At 41.7% G+C, this 24232-nt stretch overlaps 1 protein-coding gene across 1 annotated transcript in view; it reads left to right on the top strand.

The window, feature by feature from the left end:
• Positions 1-2953: 2953 nt before the first annotated feature.
• The window catches only part of SATB2 (SATB homeobox 2), a gene marked incomplete at its 3' end in the record, with an annotated part of 82823 nt that continues 61544 nt past the window's right edge, over positions 2954-24232 (top strand). Inside the window, exon 1 of the mRNA XM_010141907.1 lies at positions 2954-3126. Coding sequence (XP_010140209.1) covers positions 2955-3126 — 172 coding nt within the window. The remainder of the gene's footprint in view (positions 3127-24232) is intronic.

Below are 24232 nucleotides of genomic sequence, written 5' to 3'. Positions count from 1 at the left end.
AGTTTCTCGATTTTTGAGTGAGGCTGGCGTTGTCACTGTAGCACTGCTTGCGAGCCATCGTTATGGCTGCTTGGTCTCCTGCTCTCTGAGTATTGCTGTCAGTTCTTCACCTGGAATGACAGAGTGGTGACTAACTTGCATTGCTTTTCTGTAAGGGCCCTGTAGTGAGCTGTAGGTGTAATATATACATCTAGGAGCAAGACATGGTGTATATAAGTGTGTAAAGACTTTTGGCTGCAGATTTTTTTCCTTCTGATTCCAACATACTGAAAGCACATTAAATTATTTTCAGATAACATCAGGAAACAGCGAAGCTTGAGGCAATAAATCCATTGGAGACATTATAGCTTAACTCTACAATGTGAATTAGAGGGCAAAGCAGATGGAACTTTGTTGGAGTGAGATTTACTTGGAAAATAAGTTGGATTACTGTTGGTTTTTAGTAAAATAGCATTGGTATTAAGATTTCAGATGCTCTAGCAAGAGGTGTAAGAATGGGTTAGCAGTGGCAGATGTGGTAACCTGCCCTTTGCTCTCTGTTTTTAAGGTACTAATAGCAGCTTATCGTCAGTTATGTTGGGTCACTCAGTTCAGAGATGTTTTTGCAAATGCTTTTTCTGTAGCAAGGTCCCTGCAAGCACGGGTAGCAGGAAGGGGTGGGAGAGTCAATCATGGACAAGAGTCAGGGTGGATCCTTCATGCCATCCATAAAGTGATGTCACATCAGACTAGCATTTGAGATCCTGTCTATACTGAGACAGTAAACGAGTGTGGAGAATAGGTGCAACTTCTGTGCTGAAAAGGTGGAAAGACTGTTGTGTAATAAGGAGAGCATCCAGCAGGATGGTAAAAGACCCTGTGGTATCCCCCTCATCAGTCTGCATTCATCTGCTTCTTCTGTCATGCCAAAAATGTAATTTACACAACTGACATCACAGCCTCAGCATTTGGCCGAGTATCTCTATCTGTTGTTAAGACAGTAATCGCCGGATTGAAAGTGCCGTGATGGGCTGTGTGTTTGACAGGAGAAGAAGTTCATCACTTATGGAGGTTAAATTTCATTTTAACTAGTTAAATGATTTATGGAAAAATAGAGTTCAGTTTTTAATCTTTGACAGGAATAGAAATTTCTTTGATTGACTGCAGAGGAACATGATTAGCTACACTGTTTTCAGGAAAGCACCTAGAGATTTTTTTTCACTGAGATTTTTTATATTAACACTGTGTGGTAGAATTTGGCTGCCTGAACTTGCAGAATGCATCAGTTGTTTAAACTAGAATCAAGCAGCGAGGAGGGAGCAGCATCAACATGATGCCGTAACCTACTTACGTATTACTTCAGGACGTGTTTTAAAGCAAAGAACTAAACCATATGAACCGGATATCGTGGCTCATAGCTGCTGCTGCTGGCCTGCAGTTAGAATGTCAGATTGGGAGCCACTCCATGCTAGAGTGGTCACTAAGTGAGAACTGTGTATCTAAAATATATTTTAAAGTAAAATGTGATCTCTGGAAATTCAAGAGAAGGAGCATTTAAGTAGCTTAGCAGTTGTTATTGGTGTGACTATCAGGGCAGGGTGATGCCTCTGAAGGGGTATGTAATGATGGATTTGTAGATACTAAAGTTACTGATGGTAGAAGATCTTGAAGATATTTAACTGACTTTGCATAGAAGGAGAACTGGAATGTGGCTTTCTCCTCTTTTTCTCTGGAAGAAGTGCCTGGTCCAGGAATACAATGACTTGTCTCTGACCTTTCATAAATATACTCATGATTTTTCATGATTGTTGTCCACTGGAGATGGTTATATTTCATTCTTAAGAACCGGAGTTAGAGATGATCTTTCTGGCAGTGTTATGAGCCTTAGATACCACGTTTGGAGAACTACTTCAGGCTGAGGTTTGTCTCTGCCCCAGTATTTCCTAGTTTATCTGGTGGCTAACGAATGGTATGTAACCAGTTAACACATTTCTGTGAGTGGAGGAAATGGTTTCTCCCGTGTCACCTCCTGACTACAGCCTGGCCTGTAGCAGACAGTGGGAATGGCTGTGCAGTTCTGTAGGTTTTCCATCTGTTCCATCTTCCCTCTATGCACGTGCTTCAAGTACTGTAGGACCGTCTCCTGCAAATGGGCTTCTCTACTGTCTGTAGTATTGAATCCCTTTAAGTTCATGCCCCACAATTTATTGCCATAGATGCTTGATCCTGTAACCACAAAAGTAAATTTACAATAAAACAAAACAAAATTGAATCCAGACCAGCCCCTGAGTTTTCCACTTCTGTGGTTCCTCCTCATCCTTGATCCTCTTTCAAAGAGAGCTGTTCTCGCTGTCTTCGTATGTACAGTGGGAGAACAGCCACTGGCCTCTCTGGGTCTGCACAGCCATCAGCTGCTGATGCAAGGTTATTTTCAGGAAAATCAATGCAAAGGTATTTTCCTTGCAGACTGAGAAGGCTGGCGATGGCCTGAAAATGTGCAAATAAGCCTGTCCCAGCCAAGGACTGTATATGGGACCAGCCTCTGCTGATTACTCCATATGCTCACTGTGTGGAGAGAAGTGGAAGTGGCATTTATGTGTCAGGTTTTTGTGTGACTGAGCGTGGAGGAGCTCTGACCTGGAAGAACAGGGACATTCATGGAACTGTAGAAAACTTCTGCAATGTTGAAAAGGTTTTATTAGGAAATCTTGTTCATCCTCATGCTGACTGGGATTCTGTTCTGAATTGTATTCTCTGGAGCTTTTAGTGTGGTTTTTAAATGAGTCAAGTGATGAGACTTCAGTATTTCCCTTGGAAAGAAAACAAAAGCTATCCCACAGGGAAGAAAGGCAGATTTCCACTGAAGACGAGCCTTCTAGGAGGTGTTGTAATTTACAGTTTTAATCAGAGATGAATGACATGCTTCTTGTTCTTGTCTTATTGATGCTTTGGTTTTTTTTTTTCATCTAGGTTTGATGATTCCAGTCTTTTGTGTGGTGGAGCAGTCGGACGCCTCTCTTGAATACGATAATCGAGAAGAGCATGCTGAGTTCGTTCTGGTTCGCAAAGATGTGCTCTTTAGCCAGCTGGTGGAGACAGCGCTCCTGGCTCTGGGGTATTCCCACAGTTCGGCAGCTCAGGCTCAAGGTATTCAATAAAGTTCTTTTCCTCCTTCTCCGCAGTGGCAGAAGACAGCACCTGAGGGTGTTTGATGTAAGGAGAAAGGAAGAAAATTAGTGGCAAATCTTGGATGTGGTTGTGTCAGTTGTGTTGATTGCTTAATCTTAAACAAGGTGTACAAGCAGCCCTACCTGTTTAGCCTGCCTGGAATGCATTAGCAGGGTCTTGCTGAAGTGTGAAATATGGTGCTAATGATCAGTCAGCATATTCCTGACACATTTGTTCTGTACCACGAAGTGGTTGCTGCTTCGAGGAAGTCAGCACAGAAGAGCTTGGCAGTACAGCTAGGTGCTATATATCCTCTTTGTGTTAGGGCCCTTCTGAACAGCATATTGTGGTCCTTCCTTTTCAGAATAATCCTCTGTATATAATGGTTATGTATATGTATGTGCTCTCTTTATGGTCAATAGTTGTAAGTGCTAAACGTGCAGGCTGATTTCTCTGTTTTTTCTTACTTGTTATGTTGCTGCAAAGCCCTTTGTAAAGCTCTACAGTCCCTTCCACTTAGAGATGATTCTCCAGTAGCAGTGAAAGCTTTAAATAAACAAAGCTTTCCTCTCTCTACCCAAAATATCAGCTTGAAAAAAATCAAACCTAAGGGAGACAGGCAGGAGGTGGTGGGTTGGGAAAAATCTTTCCATAATGACCTTTGCATTTTAAGAGGCTTTTTTATAATAAACAGGTTATTTCAGTGCTTATTCTTTTGGATCAGAAGTCTGTAAGGTTCGGTTTCATCTTCAAGTCACCAGTAAAACTGTGCACCTTGAAAGTAGTTTAATAGAAGCTTTGCCTGGGGATTTGGACTTTATCTGTTGATTTTAGTCATTTTGTATAGCTACGCATTTGAATGTGTGAGCTGAGGGAGCATTGGTGGTGTTGAATCCTGGAGTTCCACGCAATGGTGGCACAGGCTCCTTGTACAAACTTCTTTCCAAGCAGAGTGATAATGATTCATTTCCTCCGTCAGCCTCTGCTCTGTGAGAGAGGCTTGGATCCTTTACACAGGCAGAGCTCCTGCACATGTGTTTGTTTACACAGCACGGTAATAAAAGCTCTGCAAGAAGGTAGTTGTTCTGTTTTTTAATATGAAACATTTTGTGTCATTTTAGGGACACTTTTTTTCCTGACTGTAAAAGGTCAGCGTATCCCACTGTGTCTCCCCTGGTGAGCCAGCTTCCTGTTTGACAGCGCTATCCATCTCAGTTAATGTGGCTGCTCAATGTGGTCTGAGCTAACATGTGGAACATGCTGCATGAAGTGGCCAAGATTTGATTCTTGGCAGTCACGAAGGGGAATGGGCTTTGCGAGAAACCTGCTCCAAGGAGGCATGCCATTCAGTGCAGTGATCCACGCCGGCTGAGCACCTCACTAGGGGAACTTTGCTTCCACAGCATCTCTTTGCTGTGAGAACAGCGAGGAGGAGAGACAGATTGGCTGGCGAAGGGAATTAATTACTGTGCAGAGAGGGAATGGCCGCTGCGTTTTGGAACCACAGGCTTAGACAATGAGCAGTTTCAGGTACTAATCTATTGCTTGATATGCTGCTTGAATACCTCCTCTATAAAATAAAAGCTAAATCTCTAGTTGTTTTTAGTCTAAAAAGACTAAAGCATTTTTGTCCTTAAGGCAGCAATTACCTTGCACTAGAAGACAGCAGATGGTATGATCTTTAGAAACAGACAGAAAATATCTGAAAGACTTATCAGCAAACAAATCTCTTACTTGGTCAGTTTATTTACCTTCACATTGGAGGACCAGTTCTCCAAAGTCTTTTATGCATCCTGGGCAAACACAGGTCATGGTGATTTTAAGCAGTGAAGCTGAAGTATGCAGCATATTCTGTATGTCTCACTTCTGTGCTAGCTGTCTGCAAGCGAAGAGGTGAGGTATGGGGAGAGACCGAGTGCCAATAGTCTCTGAGACTGTTCCATTTAATGAGAAAATTTGCAGAAAATTGGGCTATAATATGTCAGTGAGGTTTGATAAAAGCATGCTGCTCAATTGTTGATGCAGGGATTTATGTGAGAACACAATTTTCTGATATTAAAAAGAGGGGGGAAAAATAATAAAGCTACTTGCTTTGTTCATTCCAGTTGTAGGAAAAGTCTGCTGCTGTTCTAGTGCTTGGGATTGATTTCATTTAGCAATGTACGTTGAAGAACAGTCGTTTACTTCTCTTTTGTGCTTTATGATCAGCTGAATTATAGGATCTGCATGAGAAGTTGAAGATCCTCAGGTGCGTTTTTTCAAAGCTTTGAGCAACATGCTCTGCAAAACACTGACATGAGTAATGTCCCATGTCCTCCAGGGACAAAGTAGATGTGAGCTTGTCAAAGCTTCTGTATTGTAAAGGATGTGTAAGCTGTCATGTAGCTTGTAATAATTGTCACCTTTTGTGCTGGGAAAGTGTTTCATTTCGCCCCTCTCTTGTTCTGGATGACTCTGAGAGAATTAGCAATGTTCACTTCATCTCATGGGAAACATCTTGCCTTTGCCTGTGCCTTTCAGAACAGGGTGTCCAGTGGTGATAAAAGAGCTAGTTGTGGGGGAAACGAGGAGTTGTGGCAGCAGAGAGAATTGCTGTGCAGTTTCACAGCACATTCGCTGTGGTTCACCATGGCACTTGTACAGCCCTGCTGAGGCTCAGACGGGTGGTGTGTGCCTTGCATGTAGGGCTCTGTCTCACACTTGCCAGCTGACGGTGGCATGGCAGGGTCTGGGTGCCAGAAGGGAAGGGTTAGATGGTGCATTGCCTCCCCAAGGGGTCTGTGTGCCCAAAGGGGCCCAGAAATGCAGAGCTCCCAAAGGAGGTGATGCTGTGTCTGAGCACATGAGCTGTATCCTGCATGCACCGCTGCCACGTGGCCTGGAGTCTCACCTGCTGACTTGTGGTCATGTGGCTTATCATGGCTAACTTTTAGTCCTGGTCATTAGATAAATTGAGAAATCTAGCATGAATAATCTTAAGACAAATATATATCAGGAAGTATACATGAAGGTGGCCCTGTGCCTCAGCGGAAGAAGCTCATTATTCCCACGCAGTTTGGGCAGGACACATTTATTATACAAACAGCTGGTTGTGAGCATTTTTTGTTGATGGTGGCGAGAGCAAAGACTTTTCCAGCAAGTGCTGCCCTTGTGATACTTCCCTTTTCTGACAGGAGCTGTGAAAAGTCTTCTGGAACAGCATGGGAATTTGTTAACAGCTTGGCACTGGGGTGTGAAAGTTGATGGTGTGAATAGCAACAAAGGTTTAATAAACATTTATGTATTTTTCTTTCTTCTCTGGAGTCTATACCTGACACTAGGGAACCTGCTACGTGTGGCTTCTAGAAAGGAAGAGTCATGCTTCAAAGGGGCACCTGTTCTGTGTGTAGTTTAATCACATTTACATGCCCTGATGCCATTTTTTTGGTGGGCAGGGTGTTCTAACTGGGTTGTGCAAGAGAAGGGGACTGTACGTAGGGACTACTTACAGTTACATAGTGCTGAGCGCTGGGACCAAAGTAGTGTGGAAGTATCTGCAGTCTGGAGTACTCTGTGTGCAGTCCTGCAACTTTGGGACCTGCTATGGAAGCTGATTCCCTCCTCAGTGTGAGGTGGAGGAAGAACAGTGCTGGTTTGGCACTTTTAGCTAGTTCTATCTTCTTAGAATCCATTTGAAAAAGAAAATAGTGATTTATTGTGGGTATATGTATACCTGTTTTTTCTTTTGACCAGTTCCTTGTTAGCTCTCATGAGCGCATAGACACAGCTGGTGTACATTGTCTGCAGAAGCTTGAAGAGGTGAATGGGCCATCGAAATAGAGTTTGTCTTCTCCCAGGTGGTTCTGCTCGGTGTGCTGGCAGGGCAGTGTGGAGCGCCTACCCTGACTGCTGCCTGTGGGCAGCTTTAGCTGGGCAATGGCAAAGCAGTTGCTTGTGTTAATTGCTGTCTGTAGCTACCACAAGGAAAGGAAAGGTGTATACAGAAGGGTGAAATGGTCTGGAGATGCCAAGTGGAGCAGCAAGAGGGATGAGAAAATAGCAGAGGGAAGTTCACACGAAGCAAGAGATACATTAGCTCTTTCCCATCCCTGTCACTGTAGCCAAGCTTTGGTTCTGAAGCAGTGTGTTGCCATGAGCAGAGCCGTTGCAAGAGGCAGCGCCCTGTGTTAATGCCTTGGATGCCCCTTTTCATGCTGCCCAGTTTCTTCCAGTGCTGTGTACTGACTGAAGAGTGGTGAGCCCTGTGGCTGTGGAGAGCTGGGAGTGGCTGGTCGCAGCAGAAGGCTGGAAGGAGAGGCTGGCAGTGGTCAGTGGGGAAGGCTTAGGACAAGAATGAGAAACAAAAGATTTGAATATCTTGCCTTAGAATGGGCATGAAGGAAGGTGAAGCTCTTTGGGGATCATGATTTAGCAAGGGATCAGACAGCATCAGCCCTGTCAGCCTTGCACGACCGGGGAGGGGAAAAAGAGAAGTTTGAGGCCTTCAATCAGTGCCTGCCCTGGCATGACATCCAGAAGTGTATCTCAGGACCAAATGTTCTTCTCTGTCTGCCTCATCGGTGAGGCTCTCATGTTGCTTGTATCCACAGAAGTTCTCAGACAGGCTTGGCTTGGCTTTCGTGCTTCTGCAGAGCACTGGGCTCTGGAGCAGCGGAGGAGCTGTTCTCGCAGTGTGCTAGAGGAAGAGAGAAAGGTTGCTCTCCTAACTGCACAACAAGGAAACCAAGGCACGGACAGATGAGGGCTCTCCTCTGGATCCGTAGTGCGCATGGCTGGGGCAGGAAGGAACCCTGGCTGCAGATGTGTCTATGCCTTGGTTTCCTTGCTGTGCAATGACGTTTAGCGAATCAATCCAAACCCCAGGCTGCTGTGTGTGAGTATGTGGCAGCCTGAATGCTGGGCTCATTCACTCCAGATAGCCTTTTGTGAGACCAGTATGACCATCCTGCCACTTACAGGTTTATAACCATGTGTACAAATATTTGAAGGGTGTAAATACCGACGAGGGAAGGGATTAGCCTGAGCTGGTCCAAGAGGGTAGGCCTCGGGAGTAGCTGAAAGGACCTGAGCGGATGATTAGCAGGGAGAGATCCTGTGAAATATTCCCATCTGTGCTGTCTCCAAGACCGTAATCGCTTCAACTGAATGTCAGGTAAAGGCAGAACATACCAGCTGGGGGCTGTATTGAACACACACATGCTGGTTTTCTATTTCTGTATCAAGAAAGGTGCATTCAAAGTGCAGTGAAACCCTGCTAAACTGTGCTTCATATGTACAGCTACATTGGCCACAGCTGGGAAGAGCAGAATCGCTGTTTTTCACACAAGTTTGAGGTAGCAGGATGAAAAAAAATGAGAGGAAACCTGAGTTCAGGTTTCTCCTGTGAATAATGTGCCATAATCTGGGACCTTCTGACTCCTCAGCCAACTTTTCAGCAGTTTGGTCTTACTGCATCTAGAATTAATAGCTCCCTACTTCCAGTAACCCTCTTTGCCCCCCTTGCTTCTACTGGGTACACTTTTTATGGATAAGCTCTTTTTTTTCCCCTTGCCAGTTTTGCAGGTGAAATAGTAGAAGGCCCAGGTCAAATCATTTAACAGTAATATGTGCGAGGGATACGACTCAAATGGACGTCTTTCAGTAAACTGACGTGTGATTCCACGATAACTTGTCTGGGATTGCTGAACAGGCTGGATTTCTAGCAGTGATGCTCAGCCATCCAGATCAAAGTTTTCCTTATAAAAGCTGCTCCTTCCTGAATTGTACATTGCTGGCATTGTATTCTTCTTCTTTCTCCCTGACGTTTGAAGAAAGTGGGCTGAGCACTTCTCAAATATTTACTTCTCTCCCTGTATACATACATTTACCAGCAAATCACTTTTGTCCTCCTGACAAAACTTCATGACAACTCATAAGTGAAACTCAATTAAAGGAGCCATGAGAGAAAGTCAGAATTTTATGAGAATATCAAAAACTTGTTCCTCCTTTGTTTTCTTGATAGGCATTTCAGTGCACAGTGCACATTTCATTTCAGTGCACGACAGACATTGTTGTTAAAGGTTCAACATCTTGTGCCATTTCAATTAAAGCCCCAGAGTTCTCTTTAAACATTGCTAGGAACTCTTAAGAAATCTGATGTAGAAAATAAAAGAAGAGGTAGAGATTGAGGCTGCTTATATTTGTAGGGTTCACTAAAATTAATGTGTTTTTTTTTTTTTTGCAGAAAATGTGACATTAAGAAATGTTAGGATGTCATGTTTATATATATATAAATGGAATATATTTTATGTTTTACTTTGTTTTATATATATAAACACATATATTTATAGTTTAATCTAGAATATAAAAACATTTTATACATGTACACATACAAACATATATCTACATAAAAGTATAGCATATATATGGAAACAAAAGGTCAAAATCCAATTAATAAATGAACCTTTCGGGTTACTGGTCACCCTTGTTCTCTGTCTGTGGTGTTATTTTAAGTAACCTCATTATCCCAGCAACATGAACTCTTGTGAATATCTGATTCTTTGACAAGCTCACTGAGAAAGTTTGTAACTTCTAACGAGTGGACAGGAAGGGTCTCTCTTTTTCTTCCCCACCACCTCCCCATGCTAGTGTGTGTAACAGTTGCCACATGGTATTGGCTTTCTGATCCCAATGTATTATTTACAGGATTCTTGTGATGGAACAAAACCTTCTACAAATAATAATCTATTTTTCTAGATGGCAAACATCTGGGTAGTATAAGTAAATGGGTAATTTATTAGTGTTTGAACAGCTTAGGGGAGGGGAACCTAAAGGTAGCCCTGAACAGCTCAGAACTTCTGGCGGCTGCTTCTGTCTCAAGAGGAGGGAGCGGAGTTGACAGAGCGGGCTTCAGGTGTCCCAGGGAAACACTCTTTCTTCCTCCCCCTCGTGTCTGTGAGACTTTGTGTCCCTGTGATGGGAGTTTGAGGACAAATGCTGTGAAACGCGTCATGTCTTGAGGACAGCTCCGGGGGCTCTAGCCAACTCGTTCCAGTGGTGTGTGTGTGTCATTTGTTCATTCCGTGGTCGTAATGGTCAAACTGACTGGGCTATGCATAAAAACATTAAACCCTCTCTTCTCCTTTGTGTCTGAGAAATACTGCTAAGGCTGTAACAGCAAACCGGTGCTTCTGCTTGATGAGGGCTGTATTCTTTATGGCTTTCCATTCACTTTACTTCGCAGGCTGTGTGTAAAAAGATAATATTGCAGGACTGAAGTTTCCTCAAGCTTTGCACTCGTCAAGGGAAGACTCACATATTCTGCCAGTTTTGTAAACCAGTGAAGAAATGCTGGGGAAATTGAGCCACAGGCTTTTTTTGTGTCACAGCAACCCTTATAGTAGTTTGGAGTAAAATAAAAATCAACTTCACTCCGAAAGGCCTGTGTGTACTCAATTAAAAACTTAGACCAGAGTATAATAAATTCTGATTTTTCTTGGCCCCCGTCCCAACCTCTCAGCTAAGCCCACAAGCCCATGAACCACTGGTATTTTTTAGGAAAATTGGGAAATGGTCTTTATTAATTTTCATTTGAAATCAAATTCTGTTGTCTTTTTCTTGCATGAATCTGATAATGAAGCAGTGCTGTATTTAAAAATGAGAATAAATTAGGTTAAACTAGATCTTCCCCTGTCCAGAGAAGGAAAACGAGGTGAAGTTGCAGCCTGTTAGCTAACAAGCCAAATATCTCAACGTTCAGCAGTATGAGAACAAAGCCTGTCGGTGTTTAACATGTTAGGGTACGTTTTTTTTTTCCTTCTTAGACGTTTTTGTCCTCTGAGGTTTTTTTTTTTCCCCAGTCCCTGCTGTGGGTAAGGGAAGCATCATTTTAACCCTGTGGCCTGAGGGGATGCTTTTTGCTCCAGCTACAGATTACCTTGTCACATCTGCTTCCCCCACAGGGTGACAAAGCTGAGCCCACCTTCATCCCCCTCTTTCTTCAACTTGGCAGAGGCCCGACTCATCCCCCAGATTGGCTTCTGCTTATTGGGAAGCACATCGCAGCTCTGAGGCTCTCTGGTTTGCTGGGGTGTAGGTTCCCCTGTGCAGCGTTTATAATGGATATGCTGCTGGGGAGAAAGCAGAGCTCTTTCTGCTGGCTGCTCTGTCCAGAGTCTGTTTGTCATCAGAGCCCTGGTCTAGATCTCCCTGCATGTGTGAAAGGGAATTGGTTTGAGCATGGGGAGAGCAGCGGTGCTGGCTGCAGAGTTCCTGGCACGCTCATGGTGTAAGGCAGTACCTCTCACTGCCCCTTAACCACATCGACAACTAAGCATGAAAACGGTAAAGGGGATAAACAGAAGGTATTTCCTGGTTTAAGAAAAAAAAAGGTGGGGGGGAAGGCAAATGCACTGACCCCTGTTCCGTGTCTGATCGTCTCTCTAGGAAAGAGCCTTCTGGCACTGTCAGCAAAGGGTGAACTCTTGGAGAGTTTCTCACTGCTGCATATGAGCGTTGTAGAAGGGACCTGGCTTTAATCCTCTTGGCCCTTGCTGGAATATAAATGAAGATGTCAATCAGCAGCTGTATTTGATGTTTGCATCTTTTCACACCAGTTGAATTTCAGAAGGGCAATCTGCCCCCTTGCATTGTTTGTCCTCGGGGGTCTGCAGGAGTTTAAACCCTACGCTTACAGAGTAGAAAAGGATGAGCAAATGACACTGCTATTAGTGTCCTCCTTTTGCCTACTGCCCTGCTCACTAGAACCTACTCAGAGTGCTGGTGGAGTTCCAATTTAAGCTGTGGTTGAGGGAAGTGGGTATGTATGTCCCCTCTTCCCATCCACTGAGCTACTTGGCTGCTCAGGGTGGGTGCCCCTTCCTCCCTGTGCCGGTGCAGGACTTATGGAGAATTGCTCATACTCCATTTGCCTTTCGGCCAGTGAATACCTTTGATTTATCCAGACAACTTAAAACCCTGTATGTTTATACAGGTGTGATTAAAATACGACATTGCTTCAAGCTGAACAAGATGAGGTTGGGGTATTTTTCACTGGGTATTTATAGGTGAATTTACCTTCAACTTTATTAGAACAGAAAAATAATTATTCCAAGATAAAGTAGCTGTCAATTGAACAATAAAGCTGTAGTAATCCTGGTATCTGGGATCTGAATTTTATTCTGATTTCACACCCCAATTCTGTATCTGCATCATTTTTGACTTCACCTGGCTTTTTCCACAGTTACCACTAAAGAGTTAAGTTCAAGGAAGCTGGGAAGGGAATGAGTGTGCCAGTCAGGATTCTTAGCTAAATTGCTTTCATACTTTGTTTTTATAATATATTTGCTGCTTAGCCGCATTTTGGCCCTTTTCCTTTTTCTAACAAAAATCATTATGTGGGATAGCTGGTAGATAGTTCCTACTTTCCCAGTGACAACTCCGGCTAAAAACGTCCCATGGCATAGGGGTCAGTAACTGATGGCAGTCTGTATGCCTTCCCAAGGAGGTTTTTCTTTGCACCAGCTACAGAATCTATGAAATAGTCTCTGGGGGGAAAGGTGTTTGTCTTGTGTTGAAGTTGAGGATGGACCAAGTGCTTGAGGAAAGGAACGTGTCAAATAATGAGCTATAAATACTTCTAAATCTTTCTGAGATCCTGGAAGGGGATGTTTAGTCAGAGTTGTGTGACAGTCAGCATGAGAAAATTGTCATTTTGTGAAATGCTACTGTAGAATAGGTTTTGAATGTCACTATTTATGTATCCATTTGTATAGATAGCACCAATTATGTATTTTTAAATACTGATGACGGGTCTAAAAACTGCCTGCTTGCGAACAGTGAAGTTTCCTTTTTCCGTGGCTTGAGCGTGGAGAACAATTCTTTTTTTTTTTCCTCAACCTGAAAGCTGTATTTGTTTGCTTAAGAGAATGAAGAATGGTATTTCATTGGTAATAGAAAGATTTATTAATATTTTATTGTGGAGCTTTTAAATGGAGAGCTACACACGCTAGTTTTGTGTTGTTGTTTTTTTTCCCCTGATATCTGTGCTAAAGGAGCATAGCAACACCATGCATTTGCATTTTCTGATCACTAAAAATCGCCCCTACCATAAATGTGTATGTGAAATTGAGAACCTAATTAAAAGATTAACAGCATGTACAGTACTTTACCCAAAAGGCATGTGTTAATTTGTTAAAACACTTACAATTTTTATGCTGTCTTTTTTGACGCTATCAAAATATTTTCAGTGGAGCTGGCTGAACCTGGTCTTTTTATTATAAATTCTTCTGCAGGGTAAGACAACTTAATTTCATATCTAATTGCATAAGGAATTATAAATTATCTTTTCTAAGAGACCTATGACACTAAAACGCAGAATGAACAAATAAAACTGATTTGTTCTAGTACAAATGAAGATACATGGCAGTATTTTTTTTACAGACACCATTTGTTTGGGTTGAGTGTCTGAATATTTTACAATAAGACACAAAGTGCTCTTTGTCGAGCGGTTGCTCTAGCAATGCATCTTAAGGTGCTTTACAACTAATTGCCATGAAACAGAGAATCCCAAATCAACAAGAAGTGGCCCCACCCATAAAATGAAACGGCGCAGAATGGGGTAAGCCCGTTACAAAGGAACTGTGTTTTATATGCATTCACAGAGGCAGCGGCATCTGCCTCTTGGGTCAAACAGGGAACTTTTCTTATGCTGGCGGAGGAAAGACCTGTTGATTCATAAGCACATTTTATTTCAGCAACAGGTGAATTGCTGTATGTACAACGATAGTTTCCAGCTAGGTGAGAGATGCCCCAGTCTAGCCCAGAGCCCACAGGTGAAGGAGTACAAGTCTGGATTCTAGTGCGGAAGCATGACTAATGTATAGGACAGCATAATGAAGGTGGTGTTTTTCTCATGTAAAGGGAAACGTAGGTCCTGCCATGGCCCTGTCAGGGTCATGTAATCCAAGCAGATGATGTGGTGCTGCCGAGTTTGGATTTCCTTCCCTCCTATGGGATTCTACAGGACTTGTGAACAAATGACCCTTCCAGCCCCTAAAGCACAACCAGTAGGTATCTCCTTCAGAAACAAGTAGGTGTTCAGTGGTACACTGTGACTTATTAAATAATCAAGTTTTACTCTTACGGCAGAATTTAGTAGAAACTGGCAAATGTGAAAGATTTGCCTTTTGTAACTACTCTCCATGGAATTTTAGTCTGTCACTGGAAGTTTAAGATGGTTTATGGTAAATTTCCCATTTTGTACTGAACTGTGTCAGTGTTGGTATCAAGGCTGCTCAAAAGTTACTGAATTTAACCAGATTAGATTAAACCCTGTTCCATTATTTAGTGCAAGTATATTGTTCATAAAGGAACAAATTAATACTCTCCTGATCTTTCAAGAGTTGAATTAATAAATTTATCACAAGGATTAGTTTGGTATTGTCTAATAGAGATGTTCTCTTACTTATTTATCCAGAAGTACTTCTAGTATGAAATTTATTGATACAAAGCTTCTTCTGTTAAGCTGATAGATAGATAGCTGATAGCAGACAGTGGAAGCCTGGTGCCAAATTGTCCAAATCCCAGCATATGTATGCGCTTACGTATTTTTCTAGGACGGGGCCAGAGGGGTGGTATGGTACTTCGTAAAGGCAAGTAGGAAAGAACCATAATAATTCTTAGCTAGAGAGCTTCTATGATCTGGTTTGAGTGATGTGAGATGAAAACCGCAGCATTTATGGTGAAATGTGGATTACATTTTAGAAAAGCATTTACACCTAGTAATCCAAAATTATTTCAATAACAAGGTTAAGGAATATTTTTGTTACCATAAAAGCGTAAGATCTTTTCCCCTTACCTTGTTTGTAGATCTGTAGAAAATTTTCATTTTGCAAGGACTTTTTGGGCTGTACAATTTTGAGTGTGTATCTGTACAGGGAAGTGGGGAGGGAGAAAGCAGAAAAGGCCAAGAGAGCAAGTGTTTCTGTGCTGTTTGTAAGAGCAATGTCATGTCGCTGTGAGGGACAGCAAGGCAATTTTTGGTAGTGTAAGAAGCACCTGCACCATCTCACTGAGGTACAGCAACTCCCCTGTCTCACTCCTTCCCCTTTCTGTTGAAGTGAGATTGGGATGGAGCTGCAGGGACAGCTGTGGTGCTCTCATGGCATGGTGGTGGAAGGAGGGGCTATTACAGACCAAAATTGCTGTCAAACGACTTCAAGGCATCTCCTGAATTCTTTGCTTTTTTATCTGTGTCTCTTGTGCATAAACTCTGGTTTTGCGTGTAAATGTGAGGGAGATGGAGAAATCTTAGCTGCAGATGGAACCTCCCTCCCTGTGTCTTGATATTTTAAAAAATCCAGAATTAGAAGGAGATAAATTTATATAGCCTTTGCACCATAATCATGTGGAAAGACCTGACACAAAGCCATAAGGCTTTTTTCACAGATTCAGTTGTCTGGAAGTTGTGCAATGCTGTTTAAACAGAATGACTTTTAACAGATCGCAATAAATTAAAAAAAAAAAATTAAAATAGTGTTTTCACCAAAGATTGCACCATGGCAGTGCTGACTCCCCTGCAATTAATAGACAGCATGTACTTTGTTTTCTTTTGAGGGCTTAACATTTTGTTTAGATTTTATCTGGCCATGTATCCAGGAACTAGGTATGGATGCAAGCTGCCGTTACTGTATTTAGGGCTATTAAGAGCATCCTATTGCTGTGTGGCAAGATGTGTCTCAACATTTGCCTTTGCAGCAATGTCGCTATACATGCATATCCTGTAGTAGGTTGGCAGCCCCTCATCCACCTATTGTTAGATACAAAACGTAATTGGTTTATGACATAATAAATTCTTGCATTAATGCAGCTTTTTTCTTTCACAAAACCTGCAGTTATTTTCCCAGAGCAGTTGCGAGGTGCAGTTTGCAGGTTAGCAGGAGGAAAGATGGAGAATGTTCTAATTTTGGCATGGATTGTTGGGCCACTCTTGGCCCACTGTTGGCAGCCATGTGTTGTAGCAGCCTCTTTATAGAAGAAGGCTGGTCCTGTTTTCGCCCTAATCTCAGACACCTACCGAATGTCTTTCTACATCCAGCTAGTTCTCTGATGTTGTATTTAGGGGAAAGAAGATGCTGTCTGATAAAGAAATGATGAGTTTAAATCTGGAAGCAAATAAAATGCCCTTATTTCTGTGCTTGCTGGATTCAGTCTTTTATATAACACGCTTTGTAGAAAAAGGGCTACATTTGTATGGAAGGAGGTGCCAGAATGCTAATAGAGTATAGTAGCTCATCTGATGAGTGGGACAGACTTCTGCATGCTATTCCAAAACAAAATTAACCCCGTGTAGGAGTATAATACCTAGCATTGTTCAGTCTTGACATTTTCTTTCCCATGCTTCTGGGGCTCTTGATGAGGAGAGCTTCAGCTTCTCTTTAAAATTCTAATTTGCAGAGATAAAAAATAAAATCTTGAAGGATTCCATCAGAAGCCTGTGAGCATGATCCTGTCTTTGGCATGAGAACATGGAACAGAAAAGAATCTAAGTGTTGTAATTTGCTGGGAACACAAAGAAGCTGATTGGTAACTTTGGGATGCAGTGTTGCTCTCTGAAGCACATTACTTTACGGGTGCGCAGGCCTGTGGCAGTGCAATCGTACGTGGGTCTGTGTTGGCTGCAAACATGCCTGGGGCCTCCTGTGGCCCTTTCATTATTTCTAAGCTTTTGGCTCTGAGTGCCAGTGGGGGATGCATGAGGACGGGGAAATGAGAGAACTAGATATTAGAATTCAGTAGCAGATTTAAATTAAGCAGAAACCTCAGTATGTTATAAACTTGTAAAGCTATGTATACACTATGGCATGTGGCTGGACCATAGTCATGCTCAGAAAACCACTGAATATTATAGGACAGTTCATATGTTTTCTAATTCTTCCCAGAAACAAGAGGATTTCAGTACTGAGTAATATCTTGTTATCCCATTCATACTATTGACAACATAGCAATTTGAACTTGCAAAAGTAGCAGATCAGATACTTTCCTGAAACTACATGTACTGGGTAGCATCTCACTGATGTTTTGACAAAACAGCACAGGGGCTGACAGAAACGGGGTCTGGAAGGTTGCTAAGGGAGTTTAGTGAAGGTTGTGAAAAAGGTGCTTTCCATTAGACAACCTGTGAAGAGAGAGCTGGGAAAGGACAGGAGATGCCCCAGTGGGAGCTGTACTCCATGAGCAAGGCTTTTTGAGCCAGGAGAAGTGTAGGCTGACAGTTTCATTTGGGGCTTTGCTTTCTTGGTAGTTGCAGTTAAGAACAGAAGTGAAAAAACTGGTGGTAGTCAGGATAATGTCCCAACATCTTAAAACTTACGTGTAAGGTGTATATCATAGAGTCAACTATTCCTTGCAGTGGTGGAAACTTAGATGCAGTGTTCTGGTACTACCGTAGTAAGGCCAAAAATGGCATTAGAAAGGTTTGTTCCCGTGTGAAGGCAAAGTGAAATGCGAAAGTTAGAAGGGCATCCAGTTGTGTGATGTAGAGTCCAAAACCAGCACACACAGTGCTGTTAAGGGTTCATAATTGTTGGTGCTGCAGCTTCAACAAGGGATTCTTTAAAAGACAATTAAGCCATGTTTTGAGTTACAGCAGTGTGAATAAAGTCAAATGCTTCTGAAGTTAGTGGAATTTTTGATTTCCAGTGATGCTGTTGAGGGCAGAGGTTGGAAGATGACTTTTTCTTCCAGACGTATCTCAAGCTACATTTCAATCTTATTGTATGTGAAGCAGTAAATAATCTGTTGGGAGGCAGGTTGGGAGCATAGGTAACGCAGCTTCACATACATTTATCTATAGCATCAGTAACCAGTGCTGATTGTTTGCAAAGTGCTTGTTTGGAGTGTTTCATCCATGTATTTTTTCAGCAGCCTCCTAATACAGAAAAACAAACTCAGTACAGCTGTTCTGGAGGGAGTTATTTAGCTATGGGAGATGTAGGCCAAAGCCATGTTACTACAGAACATTTCTCCCTGTATGAAAGCCATCCATTTGCAGGATATGTGTTTTTAAATGATCTTCAGAGTAATTTGATTTTTTTTCATAATACATCATAGACACTTGGGTTTAGGTTCTTGCTTATGTGAATACCTGAGACACAGTGACTTAGGCTGGGACATCAAAATAGAAATTACCCATAGGAATCCTCCAGCCTCTGCAGAGTCATGGAAAAAAGTGACCTGTGTCCTTGGAGGACAGAAGTGCAGGAGCTCCAAGACGGAAAGTAGGAAGGCAGTTTGTTTTAATAGATGTAAGATTTGACCTGGTTTCAAGTACTTTTCTGAAGACTGGAGGAAAGAGAAAGATGCAGAGAGTAGGGAGACAGGTGAAGCTGGGGACTAGGAGCCTTAGAGGAAGGAGTGGTGTTGCTTTAGTTATGTTTAGTGTATGTGTGTGTTTGACAGCAAATAGCCACCTTTTTGGCAAGGACTGAGAAGCTGGTCTTTAGCTTGACTAATACGTATGTGTATGTAAGAAGGTTTTAAAAGAAGGGGAAAATATATTTTAACTTGGACTATTTGTGGTTGAAATACCATAAACACGTGGACGTAATGAGAGAAATACAGTAACTTTTTGTTTTCAGAGAACTTGTTAGAAAGTTGAAATTAAGATTCATATGTTTTGCAGGGGAGCTTTCTTTGTGAGGTTTTCATGTAAAAGCAGGGTTCCCTGGCTAACTGCATCCATAAATCAAGATGGTGCCTTCTTTTCTTTGGAATTTAAGGTAAAGAGTTTTGGGTTTAAAGCATCAAGCGGTTAGTACTTGTCTGTAGACTTTTAAGTAGTGCACAAATGCACAAGATTTTCCTTTGATTAACGGATTTTTTTTTCATTTATTAACAAGGTAGTTATGTAGGAACATTCATCAGAAGCTTTAGAAATTGTGGGAGATATATGATGTCATATGATGTCGTTACAGTAGTGCACTGCATTATAAAAGTTCAGAGCAACCATTGCTTGCCACCAGGGTGAATAATGGACCATTCATTCACTCCTACCAAATTCTAACATCAGATATTCCATGGGCTCTCTTAAAACAGAAGTCGAGTCTATAGGAACGTGTACGGAGAAGTTACGCTTGGGAGCGTGTAATTGGGGTGCCTCAAAAAGAGTGGTAGGTGTTCCAAGTCCCAGAAGTTGTGGTGGTTCTGCACAAAAGCTAGAGACTCTGAGGTAAAAGCTCTTCAGATGGAAGTGGATGAAAAAAATCTTGGCTGGCTCATGGGGAGCCTGTGAGAACAAATACTAGAGGCCAAATTCTGCTCGGTTATACCATCCTACGTTTGGACTAGCTCCAAAGATGAACGCTTTCCCTGCTGTGACTAGACTGGAGGGAGTGCAACTCTGAGGGGTCTGAGCAACCAGTGACTCGACTCTAAACCACACATAAAATGGGTTTAGCAATCTTGGACTGGTGAACAATGATTCATTTTATAATATGACCACAAAATGATTTGGCAGTGATTTCTTCAAACAGCTCGAGCAACTGAATGAGCAAGGAGGAGTCGGGATTACCCTTAGCCCTACTGAGTGTTCTCGTTGGGCTGCAGGTCAAAGCTTCCCAGTATAGCTGTTGCTGGGAGCTGCATGGGCTGGCTAGGGAGATCTCTGCCGGCAATACAGACAGACAAAGGTCTCATTCTTCAGTGGCAAACGTGCCTTCACAGCCACCACTGTACACTAATACTTAAACAAAATGAAAGGAAATGTTAAGTCTGCTGCATGTTACTTGTTCTGGCTGTGAACAGCTGTATGGCACATACATCTCTAGTATAGGAGGGCGAGGAAGACGCAAGCAAACTTCCACAGCCATCCTTTCATGTCTGTAATTACATCCAGACTTAGCAGCAGTGTCATTGCTTTTTGCAGAGAAGCGTGGCAGCCCTTGAAGTGAGATTTCTTGGTGTTCAATCCCACACGGTAGAAAAGGTCCATTGTACTCTTGACCTGCTTTAGAACAAACCATACTAACCCAGGCGTGCATGCTCCGAGTCCCCCCTTTTCAGAGATGACTGCTATTTGTTGCAGGGGTTGCTATGGCAAACTGGGACAGAAAATCCTGTCTTTATGTTAAAGCGAAATACTTAGAAATTGTGAAGAGACAGATTTTGAGAATATAAATTAATGAAATGGCAGTAATTGCATTATTGCACTGTCTTGCCAGGGAAATAGCTATTCCTGTGAGAGTCTATTACTGTGTTAGGTCTTGGAGCAGAGTGTAGTTTTTTTAAAGTGCTTTAGGTTTTCCAAATCTGTCTGTCTGCTTTTATTTACTTCTAACTAGTGATAAATAGCATCTTATCCCTGCAAAGGTGGTCATCATCCTGCTTGCCAGAGATGTTACAGACTGAATATGCATTTACACTTTGGGCTTAAATTGACAGAAATAACTGTTACCTCACTGATCTGGCCCAAGTCGCTGCTCGATAGCTTGGCTTGTTGGGAACAGTGTCTCTGGGTCGGGACAGGGAGCATTAGGCTTCTTCCGCAGAGGAGCTCCACAGCTGTCTAACGTGCCTTTTGCTCCTTGACTGCTGGAGATGCCAAGCGTCAGGCAGGGAGGAGAATTCTATGGGACATTTCTTCATTAGCAAGAAAAATAAAAAATCCCAAGGCTGTTTAATGTTACTTCCCTTATGTTTTCTTCCTTGGATCCTGACTACTTAATGCCTCTGACTGTGTTGTGGTGTCTTTTTTCAAATCTCCGATGAAAGGATGAAGAGTACATTTTGGGAACAGAACTGATGGACCGGATGCTGTCTGGCTTAATTTTAGTCAATTAGAAAAACTGTTTGGAAATATTTTTTGCTTTTAATACTGAAAACAGGCAGTTCGATATCTGTACCTCTGTAATAATAATTAATTTTGTCCCTACATTTTAAGTGGGACTGTGCTATGGCCCTTTGATAATATTTGGGGAGAAAATGCCCACTTCCCACATCTGAAAGAGAAATTCATATTTAAAAGGAGAAAGATATCAAACAACTACACATGGAGAAAAATGAAAAATGGTTTTCATGAACATGTTACCTAAGACTATGTAGAGCCTTCCTCAGTTGACCCAGTGAGTTAAATCCTTTCTTTAGGTGTTCTCCAAGCATCTTTGGTCTTTGCTGAGTGGATCTCAGTTGATCAATCAGTCTCTGGTTGGCTGAACGCGGGCTGAGGTCATTGACTCTGTAGTGATGATGCCAGTACCTCTGGTCTTAGGATTTGACCTTCTGCTGTTTGCTTTTGCATGCACGATAAGAATCGGGCAGAAAGAGACATCAAAGTTCAGGAACTCTTCAGTCTTCTTAGTTTTGTCACTGGCTGTTTGTCTCCAAGAAGTCATCTTTGGCTGTGCTTCTGGTGCAGCTGGTTGTGCTGGAGAACAATGGTAAATAGATAGTTCTGCTGAACTTTTGGAGTTCATTTTAGGAGATGGAGAGTGTAATTTTGTGTGTTCCCCTTGGGTTCCTGAGTAGGCACAGACTATCCAGTGCACCCAAGGAATAGAACAGAATGTAACAAAGCTTCTGCACTGCAGATCAAATTTGATGTATTTGGGAAGGGGACTAGCAGTTTTCCAAAGGAAATAATAATAATAAAAAGATAAATGTAAAAATGTTTATAGCTAGCTCAAGTCAACATCCTCATCTGAAACTGGTCAAGTCTGATTCAAGATGCTTTTCATGCCACCCTGTTTGCTAGCTCCCTCTTAGACTGAGGCGTTTGTAGTGATTCAAGAGTTCAACTCTGTGTAAGAAAGGCACCTCTTGTGGAATATCATTAAAAGCTGAGCCAAGTTTTTTTTTCTCATTTGTTACTTACCGAATCCAGTGTCTTTCCTGGTATTTTGTATAGCATTATTTTTTTTTGTTACATTTATTGTTATTCAGTCAAGAGGTTTTTCATTGCTTTAACCTGAGTTAAAATGATCTCGTGTTCAAGGCTACAATTAAGGAGTTTTGAGAACCTGGGTATTCTGATTGTCACCAGTGCAGAGATTAGGGATAGATGACTGAGTGCTTTGAAAGGGAGCTTTGTGTCCACCTGCCAGCTTTCCTTATCTTTATAAAAATGACAAAGACTCAAATAATTTTGAAAATACAAAAAGGTTAATTGAATACTACTTTTCCATACATATTTCAGTCATTTTTTATGGGTAAATGTATGCATAAAACACTGTAACTACACCCACAGCATTCATTCTTGTTAGATGAATACACTTTTTAATACTCCACAAATTAAGCAAATAATTCCTATCAATTCGGCATTTTTCCTCTGTGGTTGCAACCAAAATTATACAGATTCCCTTTGTGGAATTATATCTCGAACTACTTTCCCCCAAGGTATTTTTAAACTTTTTGCCTAAATAATGTGCATTATTTTAATTACAGCATCTAACAATTACCTGGAAGCTATTGGTTGTTATGTCAGTTCAAGGTGCCACTTAAGTCCTTTTCTTCTTACAATTAACAAAAAAATAATTGTTTCCAAGGCGGCAAGGGATATGAACCCAAACCAAATCCTAGCAGGCATGTCATAATCGTGGCAGGGGAAAGCAAAGGAGCAGATCCCTCCCTGGGTGAAAGCATCATGAAGAAATGGGTGGTTGTGTTTGTTTTGGAGGGGTGAAGCTGTTGTGAGCCCAGGGTCCCAGCCAAAACTGAGTGAGCTTTGAGTTGACTCAAGCTATTTCTCAAATGTTTTTGTGAACTCTTGCTCTCCTGCCTACCCTGCTCCCCCACCCTCCCTCTTGTTTTAATTATACTTCTCAAGGCTGGGAACATCACACCACATCTTCCATGTTTTGGGATTATTTGTGAAAGGATTTCTCATCAGCTAATAGCCATTATTTCAAAAAAATCTTCATTGGTGCAGTTAAAATCTGAGCTCAGATGTGTGATCACATAAGGGAAAATTCCGTGGAGACTTGGAGTGGAACGAAGCCCCCTCCTTAATACTTTTGTCTAACATATGCCACTGTATTAAAAATAATTACTTTGGTTCCTTAGAGGGGAAGAGGAAGGTTTTTTTAAAACTTGGAATTCTATATTGAGTCGGCAAATAAACTCCTGAGATTGCTTTCATTTGAAAAGGATATTTTAAATGGTAGCCTTTCCTTGAACGTTGGCCAGTTTAATTTAGATTATTGCTTCTGACAATTAACCTCATGTTGGGCTGCACTTGTCTCATTAGCAATGTGGTGAGTGATGAACTTGGATTCATGAGGGCTCAGCCCTCACCTGGGGAACTCACCCGCCAGGGCTGTGCCGCTGCTCTGACCATTAACAAATCCATGCAAAAGCTGTGCGTGGAGGGGGGGCCGGGGAGTTAAACAAATATAGTGGTAGTCTTATCAAATTCTTCAAAAAATATTTGATTATTAAAACTATTCTTTGAATAGTTTTGCCAGGAGAGAAAGTTAAACAGCAAAGGAGACATGAGCATGAGATCTATAAACATTGTTTCCAGGTAATGTAGTTTTTATATTTTTTTTTCCCCAACTTTTTCTAATTTGAGACAGAATTTCTCCTTCAAAATTTATCTGCTTTAAAAACAAGTTTTTAAATAAAAAGGGGATAGAATAATTGGGAGTAAAGATAGGGCTAAACAATTAAAGAATAAAATTCTTAAATTCTGTCTGAATGTAATGCGTCATCTGCCAGGAAATGATCAGTTGATTTGTTTTTCATTTAAGCAAAACCAGTTACACAAGTTGTGGTTTTATGAACTGATTTCCCCCCCTTTTTCTCCCCTGATTTTTATTCACGAAAGCAAAATATCTTTTTCCACAATCCGCTGATCTGTGTTACCCAGGGAATATTCAGAAATAACGTTGTCTTTTGGTGGTGATTTGATGAACAAAAGGATTGAAGATAATTTTATGCAATAGAAATAATGACTTTACCAACTTTGTATAGTTGAAGGCTTCTCATCTAAATATTGTCAGAGAATGACTACTGATGTTCAAACCCCGAGATGAAGTAAAGAGAATTTTCTGGCACTACTAGGAGAAAGAAATGGAAAAATGTTTTTTTAATTTTTTTTCTTCTTACATTTTTA

Source organism: Buceros rhinoceros, unplaced genomic scaffold (assembly GCF_000710305.1).
Source record: "Buceros rhinoceros silvestris isolate BGI_N320 unplaced genomic scaffold, ASM71030v1 scaffold7568, whole genome shotgun sequence".
Classification (NCBI taxonomy): Eukaryota; Metazoa; Chordata; class Aves; order Bucerotiformes; family Bucerotidae; genus Buceros; species Buceros rhinoceros.
The sequence above is the reverse complement of the archived record's forward strand: the minus strand, read 5'-3'. Positions and strand labels throughout refer to the sequence as shown.